Raw genomic sequence first — 21,667 nt, 5'->3', positions numbered from 1 at the left:
TTCGCCCGAGTACCCCTTTAACAAAGTCCTGAGTCTCTACTTAGCTCTAGCAAAGGTAATTTTAATAAAAGTCCAATTTAATAAAATCTATAAATGTATATTTTGCTTGTATGTGATTGAACCCTATCACCACGTAATGCTTTAAGGACACCTACTGGCACAAGAGGACATAAATCACGACTGTGTTATTGCTTCGTCGGTCATCGATACATTCACAAAATGACTGAGTTGAGAAAACAGCTGAACACCTGCTTCAGTGCCTATGTGAGTCCCCCGGCACCGGCTCCCAGGATGTTACCTCCAGGCTGAGAAACACCACAAAGGCAATTAATTTCACCAGGCCCGGCCGCTGCAACAAAGAGAATTGAATCTCCAGATGTAAAAGATACAGAACAAGATGTTCCCATGTACCTGGGGTATAGTGAGAAGACGACAAATAAGAAGGAAACAGGGGAACGGGCCCCTCATGGGGGCAAATGGGAGTCAACGCCCTCACTGGTAAATAAGGACATGAAACACACAGATTTTACCTTACAAACTAACAATAAAAATCTACTATTGTTTTGTGTACACAGCTCCTGTGCGGACCTGTGTGTCTCCATGGCTACAGGCTATAAACAAATCCTGTGCAGTCACAAATTAGGCCACAGGTGTCAAACTAGTGGCCCTCCAGATGTTGTAAAGCTACAATCCCCATCAGCCTTTGGCTGTCCAGGCATGATGGGAATTGTAGTTTTGCAAAAGCTGGAGGGCCACAAGTTTGACGTCCCTGGGTTAAGCCATACAGTATCTGCCATTGGGGGCCTGGGACCTATTCTATTTGCTGATGCAGTAGGCCTGACTCTTAGGTTCCTATTAGACAAAGCGATTTTCCGTTTCCACTGATTAACAATTGCAAACTATCGCTTTTGGGAACGACCTGAAACCATTCACCGTATTAGGGTATGTTCACACTGAGTAAAATAGGCGGAATCCCCCCTGCCTCAGTGTGTCATAGCATCTCTATGGGAGAGCGTGCTCTCCTCCGCTGACGCTGCTTTCCGCTCAAAGCCGTGACATGCGGAATTCCGCCTATTTTACCCAGTGTGAACGTACCCTTACAAAGAACAATAGTCGTTAGTTAAGATTACTTGTACACTCTAGTATACAAACGATTGTAATCACGAACGAACATACATATAGAGATTAGCAAACGTTCAACCATTATTTTATGGTCGGCTCAAAAGATGCGATCACCAACACAAGAACGAATTTTCGTTAGTCGTTTCATTGTGGCCCCCGCACACACAGATTATATACTTATACTTATAAATTACATTCGAACGATATAACAAATTTTTGCACAATATTATTTGTATGAAGGTCTTCTCTGACAAAACAATGGATTTCAGCTGCCCGATCCTTTTTTGTTGAAGAAGAGTGGCATACACGGTATAGTAATGCTAGTATAGTAAGGTGTGGCATACACGGTATAGTAATGCTAGTATAGTAAGGTGTGGCATACACGGTATAGTAATGCTAGTATAGTAAGGTGTGGCATACACGGTATAGTAATGCTAGTATAGTAATGCTAGTATAGTAAGGTGTGGCATACACGGTATAGTAATGCTAGTATAGTAAGGTGTGGCATACACGGTATAGTAATGCTAGTATAGTAAGGTGTGGCATACACGGTATAGTAATGCTAGTATAGTAAGGTGTGGCATACACGGTATAGTAATGCTAGTATAGTAAGGTGTGGCATACACGGTATAGTAAGGTGTGGCATACACGGTATAGTAAAGTGTGGCATACACGGTATAGCATACACGGTATAGTAATGCTAGTATAGTAAGGTGTGGCATACACAGTATAGTAATGCTATCCTGTAGATATGCCATAAATATCGTGGAATATTTCTTTAAATTACCTAAAAATTCTCTATAATAAAGGGGTAGTTGACCAAAAATTATTTCTTTCAAATCAAATGGTGGCAGCAAGTGCCAGAGATATGTAATTTACTTCTATTAAAAAAAAAACAGTCTTCCAGTACTTGTCAGCTGCTGTATGTCCTACGGGAGGTGGAATTTTTTCTAGTCTGGAGAGCAGGAGAGGTTTTCTATGGGACCTGTCATTTGCTCCGGTCACAGTTGTAGTCTATACACGGACATCGTCTCCTACAATTGCTTCTTCTCTTGCTGACATGGACGCTGACAGGTCAGTGTTGACAGCCGAGATCAGCAACTTAAGAGCCTCATTCATTAGAGCAGAAGGAAAACATGCCGCAGCACTGCTGACGTCCTCTTTGTCACATCATGGAAACAGTCAGCGGGATTCCTGACATATAAAACTCAGTCAGGATAAAATATAGAAAAAACGATAACATCTCCCCTGCAAATGTCAAAGACTATCCTGGACTCCTGGTTATTAGTTACAGCTGGAGATCAGGAGTCATCCTGTCCTCTACCTTCTTATTCAGGGATACGTCAGCTTATTGGCCTGTGTATCAGCACTGTTATGAAATTCTATGAACCAGGGAGCTCAGGAGGAACGCGTCCCAGGAAGGACTGTTGGAGGCTGCTGGGTAAAGTCGTATAAGGGCCCTATTCCACCGGACAATTATCGTTTGCATAATCGTTAACGATTAACGATCTCAAACAACAGCTATTGCGAAAGACCTGAAAAAGTTTTTCTTCGCTATTGCGTTCGTATCTATTGCGAACAACCGAACGGTGTGTTATTCAATGCGAATAATTTGCGAACGAGCAACGATAACAATAGGTCCAGGTCTTATAAAGCGATCAACGATTTCTCGTTCGGTCGTTAATCGTTAACTGCATTTCAACCGAACAATTATAGTTTAGATTCGAACAATTTAACGATAATCTGAACAATAATCGTCCGGTGGAATATGACCCATAGTCCACAATGAGATTGACAGAATTGATTTGTTGAGTCACGTAAACCATTCTGCCGGATAGGTCTGGTGGACGAACTCATACCAGACTTCTCCAGGAAACGATTGTACAGCCGAACGACCATGGGTCCAATTAGATGAAGCAATGTTTAAAGATTAACGATAAACGATCGCAAACAAGATCTGTTATCGTTTACCTGAAATCGCCCACCGTATTAGGCAAAACGGTAGTCGTACTCCATCTGATATCAGCAAGTGAAGGAACCATGTGGAATTACACTGAACCATTAGCTATGATTTTGGTGTCAGCACCGAATGAACAACGAGCGATTACTAGTTGGTCGTTTGACCATTGCCGGCATTTACACAAAACAATAATTCACGTGATATTCGTCGTAATAGGGCTTTAATTTTTGGTGACTTTTACCAAATTTAGCAACTTCTGTATGGCATACACGGTATAGTAAGGTGTGGCATACACGGTATAGTAATGCTAGTATAGTAAGGTGTGGCATACACGGTATAGTAATGCTAGTATATTAAGGTATGGCATACACGGTATAGTAATGCTAGTATAGTAAGGTGTGGCATACACGGTATAGTAATGCTAGTATATTAAGGTATGGCATACACGGTATAGTAATGCTAGTATAGTAAGGTGTGGCATACACGGCATAGTAATGCTATCCTGTGGATATGCCATAAATATCACAGACTGTAATATTTCTTTTTTATTACTGGTACTGAAAAACTCTATAATTTAGACAGCAGTTTGTATTCTGCTGTAGAACTACAATTCCCAGCATAGCCTGGTCATGATAATAAAATTAATTATGTCAATATGCTCTATATACAGTCAGTCCCATGTCAATATGAGGAAGCGACCTGTCATTTGCTCTGGTCACGGTTGTAGTCTATACACAAACATCGTCTCTTACAATTGCTTTGGTCATTTGATCGTTGCCTGCTTTTACACTAAACGATCGTTTAAATTTGAACGATATAACAATAATTTGCACGATATTCGTCCAGTTTAATAGTCCACAGCCAGTTCTTTAGATTAGGGTTTAGCAAATCTAAGGCCTCCTGCACATGACTAATGGTTTTTCTGGGTGTTGGCATGGAAGATGGCCCACAAAGCGTCATACACGGGCCGCCCGCAGTCATAGACTGCGCATACAATAGAAATACAGGAGTCTGGTCTGGGTTTGGTGCAAATGCATGGACCGTGGAGTCCATTCTCACATACATTGGCCTATAACAGAGGTGTCAAACTCACAGCCCTCCAGCTGTTGCAAAAAAAAAAAAATTCCCATCATGCCTGAACATCCCCAGTTTGACATCTATTGCCTATAGAATAGAATGTGTCCTATACAGATGACTTTGCACGGTGGTGTGCACAGGGCCTTCATTAAACTCTCCTGCCAGGACATCTTCAATATCAAGGAGGATACCAGTGATAAGTGGCGATGAATTAAAGGGGTACTCCAAAGAAAAGATTTTTCATTCATTGTAATTTCTATTATAAAATCTGGAAGTCTTCCAGTACTTATCAGCTGCTGTATGTCCTGCAAAAAGTGGTGTATTTTCTCCAGGCTGACACAGTGCTCTCTGCTGCCACCTCTGTCCATGTCAGGAACTGTCCAGAGCAGGAGAGGTTTTCTATGGGAATTTGCTGCTGCTCTGGACAGTTCCTGACATGGATAGAGGTGGCAGCAGAGAGCACTGTGTCAGACTGGAGAAAATACATTACTTCCTGCAGTACATACAGCAGCTGATAAGTACAGGAAGACTGGAGATTTCTAAATAGTAAATTACTAATCGGTAGACCTGATCTGCACAAAAAGATCCCAATGAAACTAATAGGTTTTGTGAATGGGAGAGACGCCTGGTCGGTGACAGCAGGAATGCACCATCCTCAGGAGGAGCGAGCCCTTGCAGGCGCTGAGCACTGGTTGGCGCTGGTAAAGCCGGTTATTAAAGCCCTTGTATTCGGCGTGGCCTCACCTGTGTCCTACTCTCTCACTCGGCTACATTTGCATCCATGGAGACAACCATAGTAACACAATGCAACTTGCTCCTGCTCGGCCCCAAGTGTTTCCCTTTAGGATTAAACGCACTGGGAGGCAAAATGTTACAAGACTGGCAAATAATTCATCCAGGCACGTGACGTCGCTTTACAAATATGGAGATTTAAAGGACCCCAGACATAAAATACCAGGGGATATAAAACTCTAATGGTGCGTTTACACAGGCAGATTTATCTGACAGATTTTGGAAACCAAAGCCAGTAATGGATTTGAAAAGAGGAGAAATCTCAGTCTTTCCTTTATGACCAGTTCCCTGTTTAAGGTCTGTTCCTGTTTTTGGCTTAAAAAAATCTGTCAGATAAATCTGCCTGTGTAAACGCACCATAACATGTCAGAAATTCGGAAGCCGCCCACAAAACTATGGATATATACTGGTCAGCAGATATCAGCTTCCTGTGGTTCACAGGTGTTATATTCAGACCTCCAGCTGTGGCAATTCCCATCATGCCTGGACAACCAAAGCTAATGCTGATGGGTATTGTAGTTTTGCCACAGCTGGAGGGCGGCGAGTATGACCCCCCTGATGTACCTGAACAATCTCTACAACTCTTATGGTGTGTTTACACGGAGCGATTATCGTTCAAATTTTCACGATAACGATCGCATTTGAGCGATAATTGGCTCAGGTGAACATTGCGTACAATCAAGCGACGAGCGATAAATCGTTCATCGTGATCTCAACATGTTCTAAAATTGTCATTGGTAGTTTGCTGAAAATTCGCAGGTCGCTTCGTCTAAACAGCCTTTCGATGATTCACCCTGTGTGAGATGGGCTTAAGCGATCTTAAAACGATCGCAATTACGATTTTTTTCCAATTTCAATTTATCGTTCTGTTTAAACGCTGATCGTTATAAAAAAATCCACATCGTCACTTTGAAATCGTTAAACGTTCGATTGGGCGAATTACCGCTCCGTGTAAAGGGACCATAAGATGACGTGATTAAGGATCACAAAGAAGATTGTTTATCGTTAACCTGACATCATTCCACATATTACACGGAACGATAGTCGTTAGTTAGGATCACTACTACGATCGTTTACGCCATCTGATCCCAGCAAATGAAGGAACAATGTGGAATTCCACTGAACGATTAGTGATTTTGGTGTCAGCACCAAACGAATGATGAAAGATTTCTCGTTGGTCGATTGATTGTCGCTGCATTTACACAAAACTAAATTTAAATTTAAACTAAATATATAATTTGCACAATATTTGCCCCATGTACTATGGCCCTATGGCTGCAGCAAGATGCATGCATCTCAAATGATGCGCCCTTTACCCCAATGAGGGTGGCCCATGAGGACAGGGTTTTATAAGCCTCATTCACATCTGTAGTAAGGTCGGCTACTTTTGAGTTCACCCTAAGGTTCACATCACTGTAGACAGAGCTTGAATATAGTATAAGTAGCATTTACAATACTAAAGCACAGAAAGAAAGAAACACAGCAACTAAAAGCAGCACCGGTGAACAGGACTCTCTGCATTCACACAGTGCAGTTATCATACACAGAGCTGTCACCCATCATGCTGTAGTGAATGGGACCTTATATACACGGCACACGCTAACTATGTGTCCTATACGCTTTTTCACCTTCCCCAACAGTTATGTAGAAAAAAGTTTATTACTAGGATTTTCCAAAAACATCATCTACCATCTATTCCTCCAGACCCCTCATACACATGTACCCTGGGCTACAGGCATGTATCTTCAATGGAAGGAGGACACCATGGCAGGTCATCTCATTAGGACGGACGGACAGACAGACAGACAGACAGACAGACAGACAGACAGACGATATATAGAGAGATAGATAGATAGGAGATAGATAGAGCAGCACAACAAAAAAAAAAAAAAGTTGGTGCCAGCAGGTAGTCTCGACCAGGACTTCCAATTAATGCTTCAAAAATCGCCCACAGCACTCCAGTATTATCAAAGCAAAATGTGAATTTATTTCATAGTGAATACAGCACAGCAAAAAGTCATAAGCGACGTTTCAACGACCTCCGTCATCTTTTTCAAGCGTTTTGCTTTGATAATACTGAAGTGCTGTGGGCGATATTTGAAGCGATAGATAGATAGATAGATAGATAGATAGATAGATAGATAGATAGATAGATAGATAGATAGATAGATAGATAGATAGATAGGAGATAGATAGGTAGATAGACACACAGACAGGAGATAGATAGATAGATAGATAGATAGATAGATAGATAGATAGATAGATAGACACACAGACAGGAGATAGATAGATATATAGATATATAGATAGATAGATAGATAGATAGACAGACAGACAGGAGATAGATAGATAAGCAGTGGAAGTGAGTTGCACTACAAGTCCCAGTGAGGCGGGTTCCAGCTGACTGAGTTCAGACCACGGACCTTTGATCCATAAAGTAGTGATGATCAGCGGCACACCAAATAGCTTCAAAAACGTGGAGGTTTATTCAAAAGAACAAAACATTCATAAAGTGCAGCACAGCATAGCACGACGTTTCGGCGGGGTATCCGCCATTTTCAAGTGCAAGGAAATGAACTCAGGTGATCATTTAAATATACACACATGGTAAAAAAGCAAAAAGCACCTATCACGCTTTTTGCTTTTTTACCATGTGTGTATATTTAAATGATCACCTGAGTTCATTTCCTTGCACTTGAAAATGGCGGATACCCCGCCGAAACGTCGTGCTATGCTGTGCTGCACTTTATGAATGTTTTGTTCTTTTGAATAAACCTCCACGTTTTTGAAGCTATTTGGTGTGCCGCTGATCATCACTACTTTATAGATAGATAGATAGATAGATTTTATGCATGGGGGCTTATGACAGTTTTTTGCTTAAACACGTGAAACAATTTTACAGTAAAACCTGCACAAAAAACACTGATACCCCCCCTTAAACACACACATATATATATATATATATATATATATATATATATATATATATATACTGTAAATTTAATGACAGTGGTTCCGCAGTAATAAGTGTCATTAGATTGCAAGCTCTTGCGCCGCAGACTTGCTGTACTTTCTTACAGTTGTAATATGAAGCTTTCTATAGATGTATACTGTACATGTACGGTGCTGATCTCCCTCCATACTGTAATATCTCTGCGTGGAGTTTGCTATATGCCTAGTCTGATTGCTGCCCTGGAGAGATCTGCACAGGAAGAGATGGGAACGCCAGGCGGGGATTACCTGGTTATACAATATATACACCTATGGGCTGAGCTCACACAACCTCTTTATTAGGCAAAATAATAAGCATAAATAATGTTCATGATCATTATTAGCGTCCGTCATTGTAAAATGCAATGGCCATTATTTTGACTAATAAAGATGTTGTGTGAAGGTAGCCATAGACTGTAGGCTCCATCTATCTGTATACTGTCTGTACCTGGAGAAATACACGAGGCCAATGTGCACAGTGTGCTATAGATCAGTCATCTGCAGTGATTCTCCAGCTGATGGGAGACTACAACTCCCAGCATGCCCTGGTATTAGATGACATTATGTAGGTCATGGTCTAATAGTTAAGACTTTTTTTTTAGACATTTTCGGGCTACAGCTAAAAATGTTTGTGGAGAAAACTGTTTTCAGCAAAAAATGTTCGACTCTAACCTTGTATATTTTATAAAAGTGAACTGTCCCTTTAAGGCAACAAGTAACAAACTCCCTGCACCTAACATCAGGCACAAAGTGACATTACACAACTTATACACTATATATACTGTGTATCCAACCAGTGACAAAGCTTCAGCTCCCATCATGTCCTGGCAGCCGGGGGTTGTAGTTCTGCAACAGCTGGAGCGCCCCAGACTGTCAGAGCATGATGGGAGTTAGAGAGCCCTGTAATAACACAATACAATGTCGGGCATCTTCATATGCAAAACAATGCACAGATTCAGTACAATACACAGAAATGATAACCACCATCATCCTCACCTCTATAGGAACTAATAACCACCATCATCTTCACCTCTATAGGAACTAATAACCACCATCATCATCATCCAAATCAGCTGATAACCCCCATCATCCTCATGATCAGCAGATAACCCCCATCATCCTCATGATCAGCAGATAACCCCCATCATCCTCATGATCAGCAGAACTCATGATATGAACTAATAACCACCATTATCCTCATCATTCAGATCAGCCTGTAAACCCCATCATCCTGATCATCAGCTGATAACCCCCATCATCCTCATAATCAGCTGATAACCCCCATCATCCTCATAATCAGCTGATAACCCCCATCATCCTCATAATCAGCTGATAACCCCCATCATCCTCATAATCAGCTGATAACCCCCATCATCCTCATAATCAGCTGATAACCCCCATCATCCTCATAATCAGCTGATAACCCCCATCATCCTCATAATCAGCTGATAACCCCATCATCCTCATAATCAGCTAGTGACCCCCATCATCCTCATAATCAGCTAGTGACCCCCATCATCCTCATAATCAGCTAGTGACCCCCATCATCCTCATAATCAGCTAGTGACCCCCATCATCCTCATAATCAGCTGATAACCCCATCATCCTCATGATCAGCTGATAACCCCCATCATCCTCATGATCAGCTGATAACCCCCATCATCCTCATGATCAGCTGATCACCCCTATCATCCAGTTGCCTCTTAGTCCCTCCTCACCTCCTGCACATTACAGCACTAAGCAGCTCAGGATCGGGCACTAAGTTCTGAGCACTATGGCCGATCCCTGATCACTCATCATCACATGAGTGCTATATGATTGCGGTACCTGAGATCCCAGTCCGTCTGTATGGTGCCCTGCACAGTCCTCTGTCTGGTCACTGGCATGTAAGTAGTTGGCACGGGATGTTCTCTCCTCCTGTGTCTGTGCTCCGGGGGTCCCGGCTCTCGCAGCCGCCGGTGGGGTTCCCCCGTAACCCCTGCTCAGCCGGTAACCTCCATTTAGCAGGTGACACCTGTGCGGCCGTTGAAGCTTTGGCTGCTAATCAGATGTGAGGAGGGAAGGAGGGGACGGGGGTGGGAGCGCTCACATGTGTAATGGGGGAGGGGGCCCGGCACCGAGCAGACCTGGCGGGAAGGGACCGGCACCACGGGGCAAAGCCAAGGACGGAGAAGGGGGCAAATACAAGGAGGGCAATACAAGGAGGGCAGGGGGCAATACAAGGGGGGAAGGGGGCAAATACAAGGAGGGCAGGGGGGGGAAGAAGGGGGCAAATACAAGGAGGGCAGGGGGGGAAGAAGGGGGCAAATACAAGGAGGGCAGGGGGGGGAAGAAGGGGGCAAATACAAGGAGGGCAGGGGGGGGGAGGGAAGAAGGGGGCAAATACAAGGAGGGCAGGGGGGGGGAAGAAGGGGGCAAATACAAGGAGGGCAGGGGGGGGGGAGGGAAGAAGGGGGCAAATACAAGGAGGGCAGGGGGGGGGAGGGAAGAAGGGGGCAAATACAAGGAGGGCAGGGGGGGAGGGTACAGCTAAGAAGGGCGGGGAAGAAGGGAAAAAGCCAAGTAGGGGGGGGGCCCTGCTGCTTCTTAACCCTCCAGGTCCAGAAGAATATCGGGAGCTCCGGACCATCGGGATAACTACAGGATCAACTCCAACTATTCCTGAATCACGAATAACCGGGACCGGGAGACGCATCTATCTGTATCCTCCACTGATCTCATCATATATAGCACAGTGTATACATCATCCTGTCAGAATTATCTATCTATCTCCTATCTATCTATCTATCTCCTATCTATCTATCTATCTATCCCCTATCTATCTATCTATCTATCTATCTATCTATCTCCTATCTATCTATCTCCTATCTATCTATCTCCTATCTATCTATCTATCTATCTATCTATCTCCTATCTATCTCCTATCTATCTATCTATCTATCTATCTATCTATCTATCTATCTATCTATCTCCTATCTATCTATCTCCTATCTATCTATCTATCTATCTCCTATCTATCTATCTCCTATCTATCTATCTATCTCCTATCTATCTATCTATCTATCCCCTATCTATCTATCTATCTATCTATCTATCCCCTATCTATCCCCTATCTATCTCCTATCTATCTCCTATCTATCTATCTCCTATCTATCTATCTCCTATCTATCTATCTCCTATCTATCTCCTATCTATCTATCTATCTATCTATCTATCTATCTATCTATCTATCTATCTCCTATCTATCTCCTATCTATCTATCTATCTCCTATCTATCTATCTCCTATCTATCTATCTCCTATCTATCTATCTATCTATCTCCTATCTATCTATCTCCTATCTATCTATCTCCTATCTATCTATCTATCTCCTATCTATCTATCTATCTCCTATCTATCTATCTATCTCCTATCTATCTATCTATCTCCTATCTATCTATCTATCTATCTATCTATCTATCTATCTATCTATCTATCTATCTCCTATCTATCTATCTCCTATCTATCTATCTATCTATGTTGGTGTCTTTCCTCATTAAAAAATAGTTTGCTCCCCCTGGCTCTCACCTTTATTACACTAATGCTGCATTTACACGAAATGATAATTTGCCCAATCGTTTAACGGTTTTGAAGCAACAATTTGGTTTTTAGAACTATCAGCGTTTAGACGAATAAATTGTTAGAAAAATTGTTAGAAAACTTATTAAAAAAATCGTTATTGCAATTCTTTTTCAGATCGCTTAAGCCCATCTTTTACATAGGATGAATCTTTGAAAGACTGTTTACACCAAGCGATCTGCGAATTTTTAGCGAACGACGATTTGAGAACATGATTTATAGCTCAAATGCGATCATCAAACGATAATCATTCCGAGTAAAACGCAGCATAATACATTTGGCTCATTTCATTTACTTTTCTCTCATTTTATATCAAAATACAATTTATTTTATATTTCAGTATGAGATATTTATGCTTCTAGTATTAATTCTACATAACGCTTATTAATCTGATGTGTGTGTTTGTTTATATATATATATATATACATACATATGTGGGTGTATATGTACGTGTATGTGTATATATATATATGTATATATATATGTATGTGTGTGCGTATATATATATGTATATGTGTATGTGTATATATACATATGTATGTGTGGGTATATATATATATATATATATATATATATATATATATGTATATGTGTATGTATGTGTGGGTATATATATATATATATATATATATATATATATATGAAGACAAAGGTTTTATTCTGCTGTGTATGAGATGGGATACAGGCAGATATAATATCCATAACAAAAATAACAGAAACCTAATAATAAGTATTACAAGTCACCTCCAGATTCCATTCCCTTATGTGCGGCTACATTATAAGGCAGAAGTAGTTCCGAATTTATCAAAATAACAAAATACAGGAAAACAACATATAAATATCCAGAACTAAAACTATAAACAATAAAATACCAGAAGAAAATATACATGAAATATTACTGCAATGTAAAAAATACTAAAGAGCAAATGTAGAAACAATAAGAACATAAAAATGTAAGAAAACTCTAAAACCTTAATGATTTCTATGCAGTTACATGAAATGAGACCAGTCGCTGCTCACCTATCATTGTGCCCATGGAGGTTCCCAGGAGCTTTCCTTCCTATATGACTGATCATCTGGAGGAAAGATCGCAGATCACAGACTTTATGGCTGCAAATCCCTCAGATCCGACCGAAATACTTGGTTACAGTTCACATTAGGACAAATTCACAGGCGGCAAAAAAAAACAAAACTATATATTTTCATGGTGGAAAAATCTGCTATAAGATCCTATGGGGGATACATTTCCAGGTGTAATTTATCCTCCAAGGGAGTTCTGTTTTTTGCCCGCCCTGTCTCTGTGTTGTGGGTTTTATTTTTTTTTTCACACACAGTAAAATAAAAGCTAAAATAGGTATAAAACGCGGCTGTATTTTATAAAAAAATAAAATCAGTTTGTGCGCAAATTGTAAAACTACCACCTGTGTTTTATAACGTGCACTGACGGCTGTTTGCTGTAGACTTATTATTAGATTGAAAATACAGCCGCGTTTTATAGTATGTTACTGTCGCATGTTGCTTTTATTTTACGGTGTGTGAACACTGGATGTAATAGCTTTATATTCTGCACTGAAATCTGCAGCAAATACACAAAGAGAGGAATTCTGCCACTAAAAATGTAAAGAAAAAAATCATTACGTCTTTAAAAATTACGGGTCCACTTATGCTAATTCCTGGTCCATTTTATTTTTTGGACAGACCAAAAAAAATTGCACAAATAAATAAATATCTACTGAATGGAAACAGAGAATGGATGCCAACGGGTCTGATTTTTTTTTTTTTTACCTAAATAGTGACTTAGGCTATGTTCACACAACGTCAAAAATGGAGAAAAAACATCTGATTTTGCAGCAATTTAACTGATTTCAATGTAATTGCATTGAAGTCAATGAGAAGACAGACGTCCTATGCACACAATGCATTGAAAAACGGACGTTTTTGCCGCGGAGCTGAAAAAAAAGTTGTGTGAACATAGCCATAAAGGGATCTGTGTATCTGATTCTATATTGCCCAATTAGAGCAGCGAGGTGGAGGGTCAAACAGGGACGTCATCCGTGCCGCATATCTACTAGTCTCGGCTCATGTTCTCAAAAAAATGGACCATAATTTTTTTTCTATGGTTAAAAGAACCAATTAAAAAATAAGATTTTTCTGTATAACGTATTTCATCGTTGTAAACAGCAAAAGAGAACAATTGTGTGCGGCCACTTAGATCCTATTTTCCATGGACTTCCATCATTTAAAAAAAAAAAAAATCTAAACATCCTTTTTCTATACGTTAAAACTAACCCTTTAAATACAGACCCGATAGAACGGCTGCAAAAACGCAGTGTGAACCCGGCCTTACACCTTCTTTATTTTCCACCAAAGGTAAAAATAAATGACTGAAATTTGAAATTTAAAAAAGCCATAAAAAATAATCGCGTGAAATCAGATTTTCTTTAACCAGTTGGGATTGTGTTAAAGCTACAAAAATGGCAAAAAAATAAAATTTTCCCCAGTAAACTGGGTTTTTTTGCTGTCAATATTTGTGCAATCCTTTTTAATTTTTTTGCAAAAAAAAAAACACAGGAAAAATTGCAAATCTTTGAGCATATAAACGATCGCTGTAAATGTTTTGATCATTTTACACCAATAAAAAAAAGTCTCCTGTCGCACAGTGTGAACAGACTGTCTAATATCCCGCTACAACAACAACGCACACTTTTTAAACTTAAAATTTTTTTTTGCCTTTTTTGGTCATTTATTTTTTTTGTGTTTTTCACTGCCATTCTCTTTTGGATACACAGAATGGCGGTCTATCCGTGCCCTCACACATCCCTTTTTTGTTTGGTTTTAACACACCAGCGCAGTGCATGGCTTTTTTTTGTGTTTTTTTTCCGTATTTTTGACTGTGTGCGTCTAGGTCATGTGATGGCAGAGGAAAAATGTTCAGAAAACGCCTAAACCGCAAACAAGATCATTCACAAAGTCAAAAACGCCATAAATAATGCAAATACATAAAGAAAACTGGCGTTTTTTGGGGCCTAAAAAATACCAGAAAAAAACCTATGTGAGGTAAATAGGGCAAGATCCCCGCAATAACCCGCATAGACCTCAGGCCGGCTCTGGAAGGGTTGTCGGGCAGTGATAACTAATGATTGGCGCATTGTTTTCCCACCGAACGCTCCGTGTGACCGCAGCCCCATCCTGTCACACGTGTGTACACAGCCCGGACCCCGGGGACCCCAGCATAGCGGTAATTTACACCTGACACGACGGACTATGCTATATTATTGTCCCGTTAATTAGCAGCAACCAATCCGACGTCCCAAAGGTGTGAGGTGACACCGGGAAGAAGCCCGGGCCCCGCTCCCGCCCGGATTCCCGCCTCTCCTCACAGCCCGCACTCCCGCCTCTACAGCCCGCCTCTGGACTGGGAAAACCCCGCCTCCACAAGGCAGACACGCCCCTAGCACGTCCACCAATAGAACGCTGCCTGCCTCTATCCCCGCCCCGTGTATGCTAATCAACACGAGCACGCCTAAACCATACGTTAAACCACACCCACTTATCGTGACGCAGCTGTTTATAATAACAAGCGCCGCCCCCAGAGGTAATTCGACGCTCCTACGTCCCTCCTCTACGTCATCGCGCTCCGCCCACAGCTGTTGTCATGGACCAGTACGCTGTGTGACTGATTACTTCTCTATAGGTGAGTGCGCGTCACAGCTGCGGGGGAACTACAACTCCCGGCATGCACTGCTGCATATGTAGCGTCCCAGGTGCTTGTGAGCGGCCGGTTATCACTACTACTACTGCAGAGAACTGCTCACCCCGCAAGGATCATGGGAGTTGTAGTTTTATCAACCTGTGGCCCCACAGCTGTTGCTAAGCTTCAGTTTCTGCCAGGCCATGCTGGGACTTGTAGTTGGAGAGCGATAGGTTAGGGAATCCTGGTTAGGACCCCTGACTCTGATAGAGGACAGCCCCTTTAAGACTTGGCGTTGGGCTGAAGTGACCATCCTATCCCCCACCCCAATATACGCCGCCTATCAATCTTTTCATCATTTTCAGGATCAGTACTTGCTGTCATTGAACGGACACCTCCCTTATCCATCACCCAGATGGGAATAAGCCTGTATTTGCCGCTCTGGGGTAATGAAGGTCTCTGGATGTGGCGTACAGCAATAGGGCGGTGTGAGGGACGGTCATGGCGGCCTGTATACATACACACGTTAGTGGGGGCGGCATAGTCCTTCCTCTGTCACCCCATTGGTCTCATTAGCATACCTGTGGGTTGTCATGACACCGTGTCCGCCATGTTTATGCGGCTATGGCAGAGCCTGCCTGATACAGATAGATACAGGAGTGCTGTATTGACTTGTCTGTAAGGGAACGTGTTATGTGGGAGCAGCTGGAGACAATACACCTTGTGCAGTTCTTCTGTTTTTAAAGAAGAACTATAAGCAACGGAGAGAGTGGACTCTTGTGGCTGGAGGCATAATGCTGCCTCCGGGCAGAGGAGTGACTAACAGGGTCAGGAGCCAATGGCTCCCAGCTCTGTCAAACACAGCACTAAACTCCTGGTTAGGAGCACATACAGTTAAAGGGCCAGCATCAGCACCTGTCGGCACTTGTCCGGGTGCTGGTGCAGGACCGGGCTGCCATGCAGTGCATCTGGAATCCCGGACAGCTGACAAGAATTCAGAATGCCTGTTAGGGTTCCATGTGGAATTATAGCAGAGGTCCTATCATTTTCCAACACGGACACCCTTTAGGAAAATTCCTGAAAGGTGTCCGTGCCCAATAGAACCCTAGGATCCAGCGGATCCAGCGGGAGGGCCGCCTGGAAAACTGGGATACAGCCATAGCCATAGGCTGTATCCCAGTTTTCCAGGCGTCCCTCCCGCTGTATCCGCCCGCTCCACGGAGCGGGCTGACAGCGGGAATCTGCTGCCGAGGTTCGGGTTCATACGAACCCGAACCTCGGCAGGTTCGGACCATCCCTAGCTCTGAATGCCAGAACTGTCTTATAAAGTGTGTTCACGTGGTCTGGTTTTCAGATGCAGTTCCCGAATTCAAGAATGGCTGAAGGCTGTCAAAGCATGCTGGGAATTGTAGATTTGCAACAAGCCACAGGTTGAGGCTATTGTAAAGGAGTACTTTGGCAAAACAAAAATCTTTTTATATCAAATCAACTGGTTTCAGGAAATTATATACATTTATAATTCTAGTTTGAAATCTCCAGTCATCCAGTACTTATCAGCTGCTGTATGTCCTGCAGGAAGTGGTGTATTCTCTCCAGTCTGACACAGAGCTCTCTGCTGCCACCTCTGTCCATGTCAGGAACTGTCAAGAGCAGGAGAGGTTTTCTATGGGGATTTGCTGCTGCTCTGGACAGTTCCTGACATGGACAGAAGGGGCAGCAGAGAGCACTGTGTCAGACTGGAGAGAATACACCAATTCCTGTAGGACATACAGCAGCTGATAAGTACTAGAAGACTGGCGATTTTTTAAATGGAAGTAAATTACAAATCTATACAACTTTCCGACACCAGTTAATTTGAAAGAAAAAGATTTTATCTAAAGTACCCCTTTAAGCCGTCAATGTCCAAACCATTGGACCACCAGCAGTGTGTCTCTTTTATTCTAGGGATCAGTTATATAACATCCATCACACATATACAATCTATATATTGTACAAACTGACAATGTTAGGTGACTCTGCACCTAAAACTTCCATAGAAGTCCACAGAATATATCCTAAGTGCCGGGAGAAAGTTTCTGCTCTTTGGACCGTCTGAGAACATACAAAACATGCAGATACCTAGGAATTTATATGCTCTACACATCCGTCATCACTTGTGATCCCCACAGTTTGTTTACAGAGCGCAGAACAATGCAGAGCTGGAATCCCGGACAATAACCATGCGGAATAAGTGGATGTTCCAGCTGCCATCCCTCGGAATGTGGCTTATTACAGCCGTCATAGCACTTACTTCTGAAGCGGGATCCAGCGCCAGTCCTTCATCTTTCACAAGTTTCCCCGCAGTCTACAGCGGCATCAGTCTCCCCCTCCCAGGTCTGGTCTCTGGAGCAGCCGGACTGACACTGCAGGATTGAGGAAGGGTCGGCCGGGCTGGTATCGTCCTGCTGGAGTCCAGATGGCCGTCACATTCTCAACACAACAGAGCTTCATGTGAGCGTGGGCTGATGCCTCCTCCACTTGGTATCAGATGTTGATGTCTGCCCCTCACTCCCGTCCTGAAAATAAATCCCAGTGGGCTCAAAGATATCGGATTCCCCAGACGGAAGTGCAGTACCGAGCCATACCTTATTTAATAGCCTTTCTTATAGGACGTCACTCCCGATGCTCGTGTGTCTGCAGTCGTACAAGGACGCTTTGTTTGGACATTTATGGGATATGCAACAAATGTCTGATAGATGGTGATCCCACCGATGGGGCCAACACCTGTTTTGAGATTTAGGAAGTAGAAAATAGCTGATCCAGGAGTTTTATGCAGTTTGTGTGACTCCCATGGCGTAAACAACAGTGTAGCTGGCGGCTCTCTGCTACGTAAGTCCCATGTAATGGAAACCACGTAGGCTGCAGTGCTGCACTCTTTACGCAACTCTTCTTAACTGTGTCGGTCATGTGAAGCAGCCCACGGGCACCTCTTGTCTTTCTGATCACTGGCAGTAGCTGGATGGGGTCAGGAATTACATGGAAGATTAGCAAACGAATGCAGAATTTCATCAAACATTTATCAATGATTTTGGTGTTGGCACCAAACGAAGGATGAACGATTTCCCGTTGGTCGTTTGATCTTTGCTGCATTTACTTTAAACAATTATCATTTAAATTCGATTGATATAACAATAATTCACACAATAATGTCCCCCAGCAAATCCATTCTCTTTTTGGGGCTTGTCTTGCTGTTGCCTCTCCATTCTTTGTTTTTGTTCTCCCCTTCAGTCACCATGTAGATATGGGTACCATCTCTATCTCAAGATTGAGTTGGGGGGTCCTTCGGTCCACTTTTATTACTTGCAGTATTAACTTAATTGCTGTATAACAAAGCTTGAGCTGTGCTGTAAATCAACGCCAGTCTACTAGACCAACGCTCGTTTTAATTACCAAATACACAAGCCTTTGCTCATGGAGCCCTTTGGTTTATTAGTGACATAGCGATGGTCAGTTGGATCCAGTTAGGGACAGGATTCCAGATTGCACCAAAAATGAATAAATAATACATAATGCCCAGATGGATCCAGTCCATTCTGGTAACTCTTAATGTGACTCAGTACTGTGTATGGCCACCACGTGCCTGTGGAGCTACTTGATGGTATTGGATGCTCTGAAACGTCCGAGAGGGTCTCGACCAAATTCTGGTCTGGGGAATGTGAGGGCCAGTGCATGGGATCAAAGCCTTCATCATACAGGATACACCTCATACGCACTGGTGTCAGGGCACCATGGACTGTCATGTGAATGCCTCCCCACACCATCACCAACCCACTGCCAGTCACTCATGTTACGGTGTAATGTTCAACATGGCATGACTGTTACGTCCTCATTGTGGACCCGCTTGTCAGTCATGGATCGGGCACTTTAGGTGTTTATTGGTGGATGCCAGTCTAGCTGTGAAGAGCACTGGGCCCTCTTGCCTTCCTCATGGAGTTTTTTTCTGAAAGTGTAATAAGAACATGCAGACATGTAGCCTATTTGTGTAGGGTTCTGGCCATTCTCGTCCTGTTCCCCTTAGCAAACATGATCAGATACTGGTGCTGCTGCTGGGTTGATGCCCGTCTATGACTGTATCCATCTCTACGTGTATAAGAGCCCCTCTGCTATATGCCCTGGGGTCTTGAGACAGAACAGATCTCCTTGCATCGGCATGTATGGTTGTGCCATCCTGGAGGAGCTGGGCGACCTGGGAAACCATATTGGCCTCCACCTCACACTACCAGTAGTGACAAAGACACTGGCGTGACTAGAGAAGAATCAGGAAGGACAATGACAGAGTAAGGGTTAGACGAAGCGATTAACAATCAACGATCACAAACAAAATAATTTATTGTTAACCTGAAATCGTTCACTATATTACACAGAACGATAGTGACAATTGTTACAGCGATTGTTTAGGTTTCTATTAGATGAGCTGATGACGTCCCGATCAGTAATGTAAACAGGTGCTGATCTTATGGATTAGTGCTTATTTACCCATTACATGGCCCGATAATTGTTTTGCAAGGGCTGCACAGACATTGTTAGCGATGTCCATGCAACCCTTGGCTTAAATTGTTAACACATTACCTGTCCAAGCTCCCGGTCTTCACCCGCCCTCTGGTTGCTTACCGGCACTGTGCGCTGCAGCTTCTCTGAACTGCGTGGGCGGCCGCTCAGCCAATCACTGGACACAGCGGTCCTGGCCACTGATTGGCTGAGCAGCCTGTTAGCTGAGACAGGCCGCTCTAAAATTGCAGCACGCAGTGACGGGACGCATGCAGAGCACAGGACAAGACCGAGGACATGGACAGGTAATGTATTAACTGTTTGGACAATCGTCACCTGTCGGCCGCCCATCCCTGTGGGGTCTGTCAGAGATAAAGCCTGACACTTGGTTTCTTTCTTTTACGATGGGTCTGGGGAGTCTTATATATCAACAACTGGCTCGTCCGCTCCTCACAACAATTTTCCATCCCATAAAACAATTAATTGGTCTAACTCCTCTGACCGTATGAATTCCGCCACTTGTTCGCACTGATGGGAAAGAACATGTTGAGGACGTCTCAGCCGAATCAATTAGGTGCCTGTTCACACTGCGCAGTGTAATGGGGCTGTCCGGGGCCGACACTCAGCCTGCTGGTCACATAAGGTGAAGCTGGCGTCAAGAGGTTTCTCCTTCACGAGTCTCCATATGATATAGAAAATCTGAGCCTCAGTAAGATTGATGGAGCGCAGTAGCTCCCAGGGATCGGGGCCGCTCTTGTATGTTCCTATGATTTGATGGTTCTCTGGGGGCATCTGCAGAGCCTTACACCATGCAGCGATGAGAGACGTCCTTGCGTTCTGCCACGACTTGCTCGATGGGATTTATACTAATTATGAAACTCGAGAGGATCATTTTTCTTGCTTGTTCAATGAAAATTTTACATTTGGGCCAAGTCTTATTGAGTCTAGAAGATGTCACTGGCCGAATAAGATGGAAGACTATGATTCTACCAGTGGCATGCATGCAGTATAAGGCCTATAATCCCGAGGCATATGGTTTGGAAATTGATCGATTAAAGGGGTAGTTCATGAAAAAAAAAAAAAATTCTTTCAAATCAACCGGTGTCAGAGATTTGTAGTTTACTTCTGTTAAGAAGTCTTCCAGTACTTCAGCTGCTGTATGTCCTGCAGGAAGTGATGTATTCTCTCCAGTCTATAACAGTGCTCTCTGCTGCCACCTCTGTCCATGTCAGGAACTGTTAAGAGCAGCATCTCCCCATAGAAAACTTCTCCTCCTCTGTACAGTTCCTGACATGGACTGAGGTGGCAGCAGAGAGCACTGTGTCAGACTGGAGAGAATACACCACTTCCTGCAGGACATACAGCAGCTGAAGTACTGGAAGGCTGGAGATTTTTTCAATAGAAATAAATTACAAATCTCTGCCACTTACTGGTACCAATCGATTTGAAAGAATTTTTTTTTTTTGTGAACAACCCCTTTAAGGCTTTAGCTGAGGCACGTTGGGAATTGTAGAGGGTCAAAGTTGCCCATCCCGGCTTTAGGGGACTGGAGTTCTCGATTTCAGTGGATTTAGGTGGATTGTAACTTGTATATTACTTTTCAGAAAAAAAGATAGAAATGAAAAATAAATCCTCTGCCCCCGAAGCTGAGAATGAGTCGGTATTTCAGGGGTTAAAGCCGTGGCTTGTTTCTTAGCGTCTTCTGCCGGTTATTTATGGGCCCTCACCCCGTGGTCAGGAATTTCCCAGTTGCCGCAGTGAAGTTGTCAGACACGTCAGTGCCGGGTTACCTGTGCAGCCGGCAGCAGATCCCTGGCAGCACGTGCCCGCGTGGGCGGCGTCTATTTCTGACCAGCCGCCCAGAACTCAGCACGACCCCCAGAAGATTTC

At 43.1% G+C, this 21,667-nt stretch overlaps 1 protein-coding gene across 10 annotated transcripts in view; it reads right to left on the bottom strand.

The window, feature by feature from the left end:
- Window positions 1-13,398, bottom strand: part of TP73 (tumor protein p73) — an 87,674-nt gene extending 74,276 nt beyond the window's left edge. For 8 of the 10 annotated variants that reach the window (XM_069946438.1, XM_069946432.1, XM_069946434.1 and 5 more), the window contains exon 1: window positions 9,770-9,935. Coding sequence is in view for 9 of the 10 variants with exons in the window: in XM_069946432.1 (XP_069802533.1) it covers window positions 9,770-9,828 (59 nt within the window). In the remaining variant the exon portion in view is untranslated. Of the gene's footprint in view, window positions 1-9,769; window positions 9,936-12,579 lie in introns of those variants that run through there. The other 2 variants (XM_069946433.1, XM_069946440.1) reach the window with 1 other exon arrangement.
- Between the last annotated feature and the right edge of the window lie 8,269 nt (window positions 13,399-21,667).

The sequence above is a fragment of the Dendropsophus ebraccatus genome, chromosome 12, assembly GCF_027789765.1.
Source record: "Dendropsophus ebraccatus isolate aDenEbr1 chromosome 12, aDenEbr1.pat, whole genome shotgun sequence".
Taxonomy (NCBI): Eukaryota; Metazoa; Chordata; class Amphibia; order Anura; family Hylidae; genus Dendropsophus; species Dendropsophus ebraccatus.
This window is presented reverse-complemented; position numbering and strand designations above follow the sequence as displayed.